The 14,394-nt window shown below is 38.5% G+C and overlaps 2 protein-coding genes across 2 annotated transcripts in view; both read left to right on the top strand.

Annotated features, from left to right (window-relative positions):
- LOC107044509 overlaps nucleotides 1-14,394 on the top strand; it is a 58,102-nt gene that overhangs the window by 2,066 nt on the left and 41,642 nt on the right. The window lies entirely within an intron of this gene.
- LOC107044507 (mediator of RNA polymerase II transcription subunit 20) overlaps nucleotides 572-14,394 on the top strand; it is a 34,058-nt gene continuing 20,235 nt past the window's right edge. The window contains exons 1-2 of the mRNA XM_015266411.1: nucleotides 572-690; nucleotides 987-1,129. Of these exons, the coding sequence (XP_015121897.1) occupies nucleotides 677-690; nucleotides 987-1,129 (157 nt within the window). The 5' untranslated portion in view covers nucleotides 572-676. The remainder of the gene's footprint in view (nucleotides 691-986; nucleotides 1,130-14,394) is intronic.

The raw sequence follows: 14,394 nt of genomic DNA, 5'->3' as shown, positions 1-14,394 counted from the left end.
ACATTCATATCTTGTCTGACATCTCTGCTACAAATTCTGGTCATCAACTTTGGTTTTCAGTTGAAATTGGAATTGTTAATTTACACAATAATAGGAGTGCATTGACGATTTTTTCTTAACTCGCAAAAATCTTCACACAATTTGCTACCGATTGGTGATAAAGTTTTTTGGAAATAATGAAATATGGGGAATAACGCCTTTTTATTCAGGGGTGATTTTTCAAAAATTTATTTTAAAAAAAGTACTAACTGGCAAATGTTTTTTATTAGCCCGCAATTTTCTTCAAAACTATTTCAATGAGGAAAAAAATAAAAATTTGGAATATCTATACATGAGGGGTTAATTGATCGGATTTAAAATATTTCTTCATTTGAGGGGCACTCTCTTGCAACAATTCATTCGATTCGAAAATGCATCAGGGGGGCAGCACAAACCGGTCAATATGCTGTACCTCATGTAGGTTACGTTGCGAGCAACCTTACTATCACGCGAAGCACAAACAGCTGCATTCACCAAACGAGTTTTCCCATCTCCCTGTTCATTTCGATTGTTTTCGCTGTAGACATTTATCTGTCTATGGTTTTCGCTTGTTGTGCCGGTGAATGGCTGAATTTCGATAACAACAATTTGTTCATCAGATATTTGTGATTATTACTGTGTTGAGAAGTGCGTCAAGATGGGAGTCACTGTGTAAGTACTTGAAATTAATGACATTTTATTTACAAATTGAATTTATCGCGAGAAAATGAATCTCTGGGATTCGTCGTTTTTGGTTATCTCACGTGTGTTTTTTTTATCACGAATATCTCTGGATAAAATGACGCGATTTGGACGAGTCACGTTTCGTTTTGAAGGGCCAAAGAATATCTTCAAAATGAGAAAAAAATTTTTTGATTTCACTCTGTCAATCTTGAGTTATTGACAGTTGAGGGAAGACAATTTTATCTCATTTTGATGGAATTCATTGAGAGATTTTTGTTGTATAGATTGCAGCAATTTCCCACGATGGAAAATCGTACGGGTCCGCAGACCATTGAATTCTTGACGAAGAGAATTCTAGCCCTCGGTGCTGTGCAAAGTGGCCACTTCTTGGTTGATTGCGAGACTTATATGTCAATTCCTCAGTTCGGTGAGTCTTCACAATTTTTATTTTAACCTTTTATTCATTTAATAGGATAAATCGAATAATGGGAAATACTTTAGTTGAAAATTTAATCAAGTGACAATTGCTGTGGTCTATTTTGAGGATTTTCGTGATTGAAAAGTAATTATTTAATGAGTAAAACAATGGGAGCTGAATTTTAGTTCAATTGTACAATGAAAATCAACAGAAATCAGATAAATTTGAAGGTTTTTTAGTTGAAAATTGTGGAGTGAATTTATACATGTGAAATTTTAGGAAATAGTTTAAATTTTCGAAAACCTCTTTTTTAGGCATGAATTCGATTTCTGGTAACTTTCTGAATATGAACAAATTTGTTACGATTCCGAACAATTGATTTTTATTGTGGAAAATCGATTGTTCATGAATTATTTATGAAAAAATATTCGTAATTTTCAAAAATTGCAATTTTAAAATTATTTTATTAATCTTTCTTCAAAAGAAAACTAATTTTTTTTCAGATTTTAATATCTAAATTCAAATTCAGAAATGCAAAGTTCAAATAAGTACTTGGTTATCCTTAAATCACAACGTTCTTTGGAATTTGAAGGAATTTCATTATTAAAAATTCACAATTTGACGAAAAAAGAAATGAAAACTCAATTTCAGTTCATTTATCCCATGAAAATTGATGTAGATCAGAAAAATTCAGGCAAATAGACTTTTGAATTTTGACTAGATGAAAAATAAAAAATGAAAATTGACTGAATCTTCACGATTTTCAATCATTTTCATTGTCATATGGACACAAAACATTGAATTTAGTTGCGAAAATTAAAAAAAAAATTGAAAATTTCCCACTTGAAATTCAAAAATGGGAAAACACGGGAAATTCACCTGATCTAAAACAACAAATAAAACCCAACAAATTGAAGTTTGAATATTCCTTATATTTCTCCATATCATGAGTATATTTATTTCCACGGACTACAAACACGCAACATTTTCAACTTGGAAATCAATCGAAAATTCTCCTTAAGATTAATCGCAGATGTGTATACACTTCGTTAATACTGTCTATTCGATAATCTATCGTAATGTACCTTCATATCGTTCTTAACTTAAATATGCACTCGTTAAATCCCGAATAAGCGACTTATCTCTGCCATACGAAGTATAAGGAAGAGCAGCGACAATTTCTGGACACATTATTGACGAATGGCTATCAGAGATCCAAGTATTTACAGTTATTCAGTTTAATACAAAGACACGTCTCTATTGCATTAACATTATGTATCGTCAGGCATTCACGATTTATTGTTTCTCTTCTTAATTATTAACATTATCTTTACTTTAGTTCTATAAATAAATATCACGTATGTCTTCATACCTAGACCGGCGGTACTACTTTTATTCTACCAATATTTATTGAAAAAAGATCTCAAATATTTTTTTAGATTCCCATTTGGTGTTTCAGTTTGATTTCTTTTGACATTTTAAGAGGCCTCGGAACTCAGATGAAACTACCGAAATGTGGGGAAAACTTTTCGTCATGAATTCTCTTCCAAAAGTGGATAAAAAAATCAGAAGGATAGCTTGAAAAATTTGTTCATTCTCCAGAAATTGGATAAAACGAATTGAAAGTGATTTCGAGATCACAAATAATTATTCGAAGTGTTTAAAATCGTGAGGTGATTAACAGCCGTGGGCGCCGCCATCTTGTTCTGTCCCGAGGGGCTTTCAAGATGGCGGCGCCCTCACCTCGCATTTTCAAACATCTCTTAAAATTATTTATCCTCTTTAAATCACTCTGAATTCACTTCAATCCTTTTCTACAAAAAGGAACAAATTTTTGAAGCCATCTTTCATATTTTTCCACCCCCTTTTGGCTGAGAATTCATGGCACGAAGTTTTCCTTAAATTTCAGCTGTTTTTCTTTCTCTCCCAAGACTTCTTAACTAAGTTCATGTATAAGCGTGTAAATAGTTATCGTTATACCTTCAGTATTGTTTAATAATTCTTTTCGACTCAATCAGTTAAAAATATGAATGCAAATAAATGCTCGTATGCTATAGAAACCTCGAAGACTTGATTTCATCTACAGTGCCTGTTTCAGTTTAAAACTGAACATTTACACAGATGAACATACGTTATCGTTAATCTATGCTCAATTACAAAAATATTCAAACTATTAAAGCCAGAGCTACGAGTATTGTCATCTTATTGTTTAGAAAATTTATCCGTTCTCGGTAATTCCGGCTCCATCACATGAAATTTTATAAAATGTACATGTCAGGTACTCTAATATGTTTTTTTTTTTCGATGAGTACTGGACACTTACACTTCCTTTAAAAATTGCACTTTCTCGGGCGAGTTAACAATGCTGTCTCATATGCCTTCGATTGAAAGCTTTGCGAATATTCACTTTATCTAGGAATTCATTTCGGGAGACACTCTTGCGGGGTTTTAGCACACGTTTACAAATATTAGAATGCGATATTGACAGGTTTCAGATAGTTTTCGGCGTTCTGCGTATGGCTTTGAAGCTGAGAAATAAAAATTCTCATATTTATTTGTTGATTTTTCATGTTTTATCAGTGAAAATTGTTCAAACATGCTCTTCAGTGTCTGGGACCCTTTTCCAATATTTCTTTCACGATTTGCAAAATGCAAAAATTACTTGTGGATGTGATAATCCAACCAACTATTGCAAAAACAAAAAATAATTTCAGTAGTGAAGCGGTAAAACGGCTCAAGTAGATTTTGTTTTCAATGAATATCTCGAAATCTAAGAGGGATAGTAAAATTGTTCTCATGACCTTTTTTGTAGTCCTCAACTCGCTCAGCAAAAAAGGTCATTACGAAAATTTCGGTATCTCTCTTAGATTCGGAGATATTCCTCGATAATTCAGCGAAGGACTCAATCGACTTGAAACGTTTTACCCTTTCACTATTGATTTCGTGAAGCTGATACTATTCGATTTAGGGAAATCTAGGTGTCTCCAAATTCGTTAGCACCTGGAAAAAATTTGCTCACAGTTGTTTGACCCTCAACCCTAAAAAATCCCCTAAATCGAATTTTCCGCTGGCGAAAATTCCGCTAGGCTCAGCCCCATCATTGTATCCTACTTTGATCTTCTTTATTGTCAAAGTTCTTACGTGTAATTGATAGCCCTAAGATTCAGTTACTCAAAATATCGATATAAACAAGTACAGATAGATCCCCCATACTCGTAAATCCTATCGTCTAAAGGAAATACGGAATAAGGAACATAAAAAAGTTAGTCCGTTCTGATGTACAATATAGCTGTAGAATTTCGTACAATAATTTGTCTATGCCGTATGCTCCTATTGGCGTGAAAAAATTAATCTAATTTTGTACAATGTCATGTTAAAAACTCGCCTAAATTAACTCTGCCTCTATAAATTTGCATTTTACCATTGGGAACATGTTCAATTCGCAAAAGTGCATAGTGCAGATTTATGTTTATCTAGGAAGTAATTGTACAACAGTATGTACAGAAGAAAGAAATTATTTATTTTTTTCCATCTGACCTCTAGAGAGGAGTTGCATGCATTCAACCCGTGAGCTCCGTCTGTCTTGTTTCAATTCTTATTGTACAAGAATGGATGGACCTAGACTGCGAAGTAACTTTGAAGATTGAGAGAGAAATCGTTAAGATCGTGAAGGATTTTCAAAAAATTTCAATGCAGTGACTCAATGTTTGATTTATTTTCTCTGAGACATGAAATGAAAAATAGTTCAATGTCTTGTGAAACCCTAGAAGAGCATAAAAATCTCAACAAAGCTGGACACAAAGTCATAACCGAGAATGCAAGTCGAAAATTTGGGAGTAATCCCCTCACAATAGCAGTTATCGCTTAAAAAATATCTTTCGGCACGAGAGCCTTTGAGCATTACGTTAGATACCAATATATTCGTAAAAACCTATGTTGAATTTTTCTCAAAAAATTAATCTCGTAATTATGATAATTCAAGTCAAGAAGGTTGTTCATTATTGTCGTTATTCTAGGTTTATTTTAAATTCTATGTTTATCAATTGCTCTCACAAAAGTAAGGAAATCATTTTGTTCTGTGAATCAATCACAAGTTGACCTTGATTTTTGAACATTGGGTATTCATGACAATTATTTTTAAGACAGTGGACACTCCCTACGATTTCACTTCTCTAAGATTTTTGTTGGGGAAGTAGACTTCCCCCACCATTGACGATCTAAGCGTGCGTGGGCCCCTGTGCGCGGCAGGAATGCGCAATAGATAGATTCTCTCTCTCTCTCTCTCTCTCTCTCTCTCTCTCTCTCTCTCTCTCTCTCTGTTCCGCCTCATCCTCAGTCGAGCCATCGGCGTATGAGCGGGGGCTTCCCGACGATTTAAATTCGTGAAATTAGTTCCCCCGAAGCTGAAATCTTAGGGAGTATCCACTGTTGTGTCAGGATACCCTAAGTACGGGGCATTAATATTCATACATTATGCTACCCTCAGTTATTCATCATTAACATTAGTTATTTAATATTCCCAAATTTGGCAATGATTCGTATTGTCGGTTATTATTGTTCTTACCTTAATACAGCTATTGGAATTAAAAATAGCGAACGAATATACATGTCTATGTGTCTGATTATCTTCAGTTTATCTTTACCCTACGAATATTCACGTGGTCCAACCCTCGGATATCTTGAAATCCGATTCACTCTACATCCTTTCCGTCGTCATCGCCATCCTAATGCACTCTGTACACTGATAATCTACATTCATACGAAAGATACGATTTAATATCGTTAATTGAGACCTCATAAGTGATATTATAAATCTATATTCTTTAATCATTGATTCGTATCTTTGTGGTCAAATATAGAATGTCCATATACCCGGTGGTTTCGTATCAACTTGGCAACCCCGGAATTATCTATCCAGCAATATCGATATTGATATTATAAAAGTCATTGGGAGTGAAAAAAACTACTGAAATTCGGGGATAATTTTGCATCATAAATTTTCAGCCAAACGGGGATGAAAAAATCTGATTTGAAGAGAATAAATAATTTTTAAAAATGTTCAAAGATTCGAGGTGGTTGACCGGTGGGCGCCGCCATCTTGACAGCCGCTTGGGGCATGACAAAATGGCGGCGCCTCCACCTCGCATCTTTAAACTTGTCTTAAAATTACTATTTCTGCTGTCGTTTATATGTTTATAATAATATTTGAGAGAACATTTTTCTCGTTTGAAATTCTGAGAAGCGTGAGACTCGCTGTCTATGCATTTTATCTTTAACATTGAACACTATTGGAGTGAATAGACGCTCTCATTGGTTTATATCACAAAGCTTCAAATTCTTAAGATCTTTTTTTCTAGAAAAAAATCTAATTCAGAGAGGATAAGTAATATAAAGAAATGTTCAAAGATTCGAGGTGGTTGACCGATGAGCGCCGCCATCTTGACAGCCGCTTAGGGCATGACAAAATGACGGCGCCCCCGCCTCGTATCTTTAAACATGTCTTAAAATTCCTATTCCCATCGTAGTTTACATTCCATAATGGCAAAAATTAATTTGATATTGCTTTTATATTTTTACGATAATATTTGAGAAAACATTTTTCTGGTTTGAAATTCTGAAAAGAGCGAGGCATGGTTTTTAAGACTAAACACCATGGGAATGAATATAGGTTTTCATTGGTCTGTGTCGCCAAATATCCAATAATTCCAGTAGTTTTTTCATCTCCCGAGACCTCATTACGATTTAGACCTAAAGTTTGTTTCAATGCTGATATTGTCATGATTAATTTATTCATGTACTTCGTCGCGACAAGGCACGATGTATGGAAATATTCGACCTTCGCAGCATGATCGTTTACAATGCTTGATATAATCGATATAATTTTCTGATCCTCTGCTCAATTATCGAAAATAAACATGGACGAGCCATCGTGACATGAGCGTCCAGCGTCTTCAATGTCATTTCCACTTCATCAACCTATCATTACCTCGATCTACTGATTTCAATCCATTGATTAAAATAGTAAACAGTGGATTGAAGCATCACAAATAGCACGTTTTGTAATAAATAAGTGCAACAGTATCTCTTCCGTATATCTTATATTCTCTCTCATAATGGACTTTGCCGGGTGGATATTTATCCCTCGGCATCATCTTGTCTAATCTAGATAAACTCTGATACAGCCTCCAATAATTTTCATCTCTGTCATCTACACTCTCCTCGTATCGCCTTCTGTAACGCTCCAGTATGGATTCCTGTGATCTCAGTGCTCTAATAGGCAGATGAAATGTCGTATCCCTCTCCAATATCCTCTCCATTTCTAAATCAGTGAGATCCTCAAGGCTTCTGGGATACTTTCTACTTGAATATCTGGTTCCCAAGTCTGAATAATAATCCTTAATTCTACTTTGTGATAAGCTCGAGTGTAGCCTTTGATCGATATTCAAAGGATGATCCAGTAATGCATTTCGCATTGTCGGTCTTCTTCGTTTTCTTCGGCGCTCGTGATCATATTTATCGAGTCTATTTTCATCCACAGCAACATGACAATTGGAGTTTCTCTCGTATTTATCGATATGCATACTTCGATGATATGAAAATGTTGCCTCGTTGGACCAATTATCCTGGTCACACTGATGTGTTTGATTTCTAAACATCATATTGATGCTGTCAGTTTCTTGAGTTATGTCAGACTTTAGATAGTTGGTTGAACTAAAATTATCTTCAATCTGATATTCACTTGAACATACAAATTTATGGGTATTATCCTGACACATTGTTCTTCCAGCATTTCTTCTCTGTCGCTCTCCATTAATTGGTAAAAAACTATGGGACTGTATAAATTCACCGATGTGATTGCTTATACGACTAGTCTTCTTCATCATAATTCTCCAATAATCGGACAGGTTCTTACGATTATTTCGTTTAGATTGAAATACACTTGCCAAGTGATCTTGGAGTGTGCGACTACGATTATATATTCTACCCGTATTAACGTTGTAGAGTTTACGTGGATCGTGTTGGTTTGGATATGCACCACTTGGTAATGGTTTGTTAGATTTTTCTAAATTCGATAGCCCTCCAGTGAGGGAGGCCTTGTACTACCGTGCTTGTGCATAGTCCGGATTCATTTCGTCCAGTTGTTTGCCCTTTGTTTCTGGGACACAGCAAACAACGAAACATAAACCACATACGGCAACTGCTGCGTAGAACCAAAACGCACCGTGGAGTCCAAGTAGCTGTAGAAGATGAGACAAAACAAGTGGATAATAGTATTTTTTTAAACAAATGAGTATAGTTGCTAATTAATTAGCGATTTCCTTCCGAATGGGTTGTCTTTTTAAAAAATCTTATTTCACTATTCTCTTGTACTATTTTTTCATGTCATAGTACTATCACCAGTTGAAATGTCGTCAAAATTTTGCGTATTATTTCGTTCTACCGAATGATTCTACATTCAGACCCAAATTTTTTGAGCCACGACTAATTTCATTTTGACCACTATTTTTTGAGTGATCGTTGAAAATCGATTTTTAGAAAAAAAATATCAGCTTTTTTGAATCTGTATGAAAAATTGAATTTTAATTGGTGTCAATGAAGAGAGTTCATTAAACTCTATATCTCTATATTGTAAAATTCCAAATCGACTCGTGGTGATAAAAATTTGGTATTTGAAATTAAGACTATAATTGAGGATCATGAGGGTCAAAATAAGGATCGAAAAGGTCAGAATCAGGGTCATGAGGGTCAGGATAAGGACACGAAGGTCAGAATAAAGGGCGCGAGGGTCAGATTAAGGGGCATAGGGTCATAAGGGCCAGGCAGGAAGGGCACGAGGAGCAGATTAAGTAGCAAGGATGAGAATAAGGTTGACGAAGGTGAAATTAAGGGTCACCGGGGTCAGATTAAGGATCATAAGGGTTAAAATGAGGGTCACGGGGCTCAGATTAAGGGTCATAAGGGCCAGATTAACGGTCATGTGGGTCATATTAAGGATGACAAGGACAGATTAACGGTCATATGGATCAGATTAAGAGTCGCAAGGGTCAGAATAAGGTTGACAAAGGTCGGATTAAGGGTCACAGGGATCAGATTAAGGGTGACAAGGGTCAGATTAACGGTCATATGGGTCAGATTAAGGGTCGCAAGGGTCAGAATAAGGATTATGGTGGTCATATGGGGGTGGCGAGCGGAGCGAGCGATCCCGTATAAAAAATTCGAAAAAAAATAAAAAAAACCACACATCCGCACATACAAAAATAACATGAAAAATTGAAAACTTAAATTTGAGCGATTACAAACCTTCCATTCGGAAGTAAAAAATGACAAAAAAAATGATGGAACAATGATCACGGGATATGTGTAAATGATTACCTGCTGGAAATCCATGAAGAGTTTGATCCCAAAAAAAGCACAAAAGTAACTGAAACTGGTACTGATGCTGGAGCCAAGGCCACGATACTCGAGTGGGAAGAGCTCACCAATCAATAGCCATGAAATTGGCGATATGCCCAATGCAAGCGCTGTTGTGAAGACTAGTACACACAGCAGTGGTATCCAATCATGTTTTCCCATTAACGTTGGATCATTGTAGGTGAAATTTTGTGACATGGAGTTGTAATATGCATAACTGCCAAAACCAGCTAATGCCAGTGACATGAAGACTGTACTTGCTATGAGTAAGGGTAGACGTCCCACTATGTCAATGAGAAATCCTTGAACAATCAAGTTAATGATAATGAATTGAGTACTGTTAATGAAATTTGACAGCTTTCATACAAATACAGATGTACAAATAGTTAAATTCATTACCTGATAGTAATGAAGCTAGAAGCTGGACAAAGCCAACAGCAATCATGGCACCGTGTGGACTCATGCCACCGAGTGTCTGTCTAAAAACAATAACTGCGTAATATATAAATGCATTAGCCCCGGAGAAACGCTGGAAAAACATGAGACCACATGTTATGGCAATGGGTTTGTAGAGTCTCGGTGTGAAAACACTGTTTCGAAAAGTCAATTCATATTGTTTAGCGCGTGAAGCAAGTACATTTGTCTTGATAACTTGTAATTCCTGTTTGATATCAACATGGGATCCACGTAGCCATTTGAGACTGCCTGCAGCCTCCTCGTCTCTGCCATTGAGTACAAGATATGAGGGGGTTTCAGGTATAAAAAGAGTGCCAACAAACAGCATTGTCGGTGCTATTGCAACAACCAATGCACTTTGCCGCCAATTGAGGTATGAGCCTGCAACGTATGAGGAGAGAACGCCAATGTGACCGACGACCTTGAGCATTGCTGATAAACATCCCCTAATTCCAGGGACTGAGATCTCAGATATGTAAACCTGTGATGGAAATTTATGGCCTGTCACTTGAAAATGTTTTATTTTTTTGTTTTGTGACGAGCAATTATTCACGAGTAATTGATTATCGGTGACAGATTATTTGGAAAGGCTCTTTTTGCTGATTGAAATTTATGGTTATTCTACCTGAGCGACCATTGTGATGACTGCACAACAGAGACCACCGATGAAACTCGTTGTGAATACAAGTTCAACGCACGGTGCAATACCAGTTAACAGCCAAACAGCCGCTAAGGGCAAGGACGTAAGTCTCAGTGCTAGTCGACGGCCACGTCGCATTATCCAGTCTCCAATCATTGCGCCAAACCATGCCCCCAACATCGAGAGAGATGCCACCCATGAGACTTCCTGCTTCGTCACTGAGAACGCCCACCTGTGCGATTCAAATCACATTTTTTTTTTGTTGCGGTTTTTAAATGCCTCTGGTGATGCTTGTGAAAAATTATTGGCGATTAAATGCTTAGCGAGGAATGCCTCACCATGTATTGTTCGGAGGCGATGGGTACAGATGCGGTTGTGAGTCTAGAATGGAATCCAATGCTGGGGATGTGTAGCCTTTTGCCAGCCCGCAGGACAATGTGCCCATTGACAGGGCCAAGGTTGCTAATACCTGTGACAAAAAGTGAAATTCGGCTGAGAAAGATGTTGCATGAGATGACTGGATACAGGCGGAACTCAGAGGGGTTCAGATATTTTCAAGTTATGAGCGAACGCGTTCGCTTTTGGACACAATATTGGGCATTCGGTTGTGTCTGTGGGAATATGGAAATATTCCAGGTAGGAATTACATGGACTGACGATGGAAACAAGCCTTAACAAGCCTAGGTTTGGCGAAGCTCAGTGACTCAGGCCTGGGACAGGCTTGATTTCATCGTTCACTCCAGCCTGAAATGAGGGTGATTCGAGGGGTCCGGGCTTCGAGTATTGAGGCTCAGTACGTCAATGCTTATGTCAGCCTCTGCAAGGCCTCAAAAATGAAAGTTAGTTTCGCTTACATTCCCCAATTGTCATATCGATTAACGTTTTTGATGTGAGTGAAACCCTCGGAGGCCCCGAAAAGCAGAAATAGATTTTTTTTCCGCCCGGAGCCGAAGTGCCATATTTAGGCTTTTTTCGGGGGGAAAGTCGACTTTCGCCAAAATCGAATTTTTCCGCCGGGTGAACGCTGATTCCGTATTTACTGGCCCGCCTAATGCCACTGCGCCCCTCACTTGCCGCAAAAATGCAGAAATAAAAAAATTTTTTTTTTCACCCGAAGCCAATGTGCCATATTTAGGCTTTTTTCGGGGGGAAAGTCGACTTTCGCCAAAATCGAATTTTTCCGCCGGGTGAACGCTGATTCCGTATTTTCTGGCCCGCCTAATGCCACTGCGCCCCTCATTTGCCCCAGAAATGCAGAAATAAAAAAAAAAAAAAATTTTCACCCGAAGCCAATGTGCCATATTTAGGCTTTTTTCGGGGGGAAAGTCGACTTTCGCCAAAATCGAATTTTTCCGCCGGGTGAACGCTGATTCCGTATTTTCTGGCCCGCCTAATGCCACTGCGCCCCTCATTTGCCCCAGAAATGCAGAAATAAAAAAAAAAAAAAATTTTCACCCGAAGCCAATGTGCCATATTTAGGCTTTTTTCGGGGGGAAAGTCGACTTTCGCCAAAATCGAATTTTTCCGCCGGGTGAACGCTGATTCCGTATTTTCTGGCCCGCCTAATGCCACTGCGCCCCTCATTTGCCCCAGAAATGCAGAAATAAAAAAAAAAAAAAATTTTCACCCGAAGCCAATGTGCCATATTTAGGCTTTTTTCGGGGGGAAAGTCGACTTTCGCCAAAATCGAATTTTTCCGCCGGGTGAACGCTGATTCCGTATTTTCTGGCCCGCCTAATGCCACTGCGCCCCTCATTTGCCCCAGAAATGCAGAAATAAAAAAAAAAAAAAATTTTCACCCGAAGCCAATGTGCCATATTTAGGCTTTTTTCGGGGGGAAAGTCGACTTTCGCCAAAATCGAATTTTTCCGCCGGGTGAACGCTGATTCCGTATTTTCTGGCCCGCCTAATGCCACTGCGCCCCTCATTTGCCCCAGAAATGCAGAAATAAAAAAAAAAAAAAATTTTCACCCGAAGCCAATGTGCCATATTTAGGCTTTTTTCGGGGGGAAAGTCGACTTTCGCCAAAATCGAATTTTTCCGCCGGGTGAACGCTGATTCCGTATTTTCTGGCCCGCCTAATGCCACTGCGCCCCTCATTTGCCCCAGAAATGCAGAAATAAAAAAAAAAAAAAATTTTCACCCGAAGCCAATGTGCCATATTTAGGCTTTTTTCGGGGGGAAAGTCGACTTTCGCCAAAATCGAATTTTTCCGCCGGGTGAACGCTGATTCCGTATTTTCTGGCCCGCCTAATGCCACTGCGCCCCTCATTTGCCCCAGAAATGCAGAAATAAAAAAAAAAAAAAATTTTCACCCGAAGCCAATGTGCCATATTTAGGCTTTTTTCGGGGGGAAAGTCGACTTTCGCCAAAATCGAATTTTTCCGCCGGGTGAACGCTGATTCCGTATTTTCTGGCCCGCCTAATGCCACTGCGCCCCTCATTTGCCCCAGAAATGCAGAAATAAAAAAAAAAAAAAATTTTCACCCGAAGCCAATGTGCCATATTTAGGCTTTTTTCGGGGGGAAAGTCGACTTTCGCCAAAATCGAATTTTTCCGCCGGGTGAACGCTGATTCCGTATTTTCTGGCCCGCCTAATGCCACTGCGCCCCTCATTTGCCCCAGAAATGCAGAAATAAAAAAAAAAAAAAATTTTCACCCGAAGCCAATGTGCCATATTTAGGCTTTTTTCGGGGGGAAAGTCGACTTTCGCCAAAATCGAATTTTTCCGCCGGGTGAACGCTGATTCCGTATTTTCTGGCCCGCCTAATGCCACTGCGCCCCTCATTTGCCCCAGAAATGCAGAAATAAAAAAAAAAAAAAATTTTCACCCGAAGCCAATGTGCCATATTTAGGCTTTTTTCGGGGGGAAAGTCGACTTTCGCCAAAATCGAATTTTTCCGCCGGGTGAACGCTGATTCCGTATTTTCTGGCCCGCCTAATGCCACTGCGCCCCTCATTTGCCCCAGAAATGCAGAAATAAAAAAAAAAAAAAATTTTCACCCGAAGCCAATGTGCCATATTTAGGCTTTTTTCGGGGGGAAAGTCGACTTTCGCCAAAATCGAATTTTTCCGCCGGGTGAACGCTGATTCCGTATTTTCTGGCCCGCCTAATGCCACTGCGCCCCTCATTTGCCCCAGAAATGCAGAAATAAAAAAAAAAAAAAATTTTCACCCGAAGCCAATGTGCCATATTTAGGCTTTTTTCGGGGGGAAAGTCGACTTTCGCCAAAATCGAATTTTTCCGCCGGGTGAACGCTGATTCCGTATTTTCTGGCCCGCCTAATGCCACTGCGCCCCTCATTTGCCCCAGAAATGCAGAAATAAAAAAAAAAAAAAATTTTCACCCGAAGCCAATGTGCCATATTTAGGCTTTTTTCGGGGGGAAAGTCGACTTTCGCCAAAATCGAATTTTTCCGCCGGGTGAACGCTGATTCCGTATTTTCTGGCCCGCCTAATGCCACTGCGCCCCTCATTTGCCCCAGAAATGCAGAAATAAAAAAAAAAAAAAATTTTCACCCGAAGCCAATGTGCCATATTTAGGCTTTTTTCGGGGGGAAAGTCGACTTTCGCCAAAATCGAATTTTTCCGCCGGGTGAACGCTGATTCCGTATTTTCTGGCCCGCCTAATGCCACTGCGCCCCTCATTTGCCCCAGAAATGCAGAAATAAAAAAAAAAAAAAATTTTCACCCGAAGCCAATGTGCCATATTTAGGCTTTTTTCGGGGGGAAAGTCGACTTTCGCCAAAATCGAATTTTTCCGCCG

Source organism: Diachasma alloeum, unplaced genomic scaffold, assembly GCF_001412515.2.
Source record: "Diachasma alloeum isolate Michigan unplaced genomic scaffold, Dall2.0 Dall_scaffold_00753, whole genome shotgun sequence".
Taxonomy (NCBI): Eukaryota; Metazoa; Arthropoda; class Insecta; order Hymenoptera; family Braconidae; genus Diachasma; species Diachasma alloeum.
The sequence above is the reverse complement of the archived record's forward strand: the minus strand, read 5'-3'. Positions and strand labels throughout refer to the sequence as shown.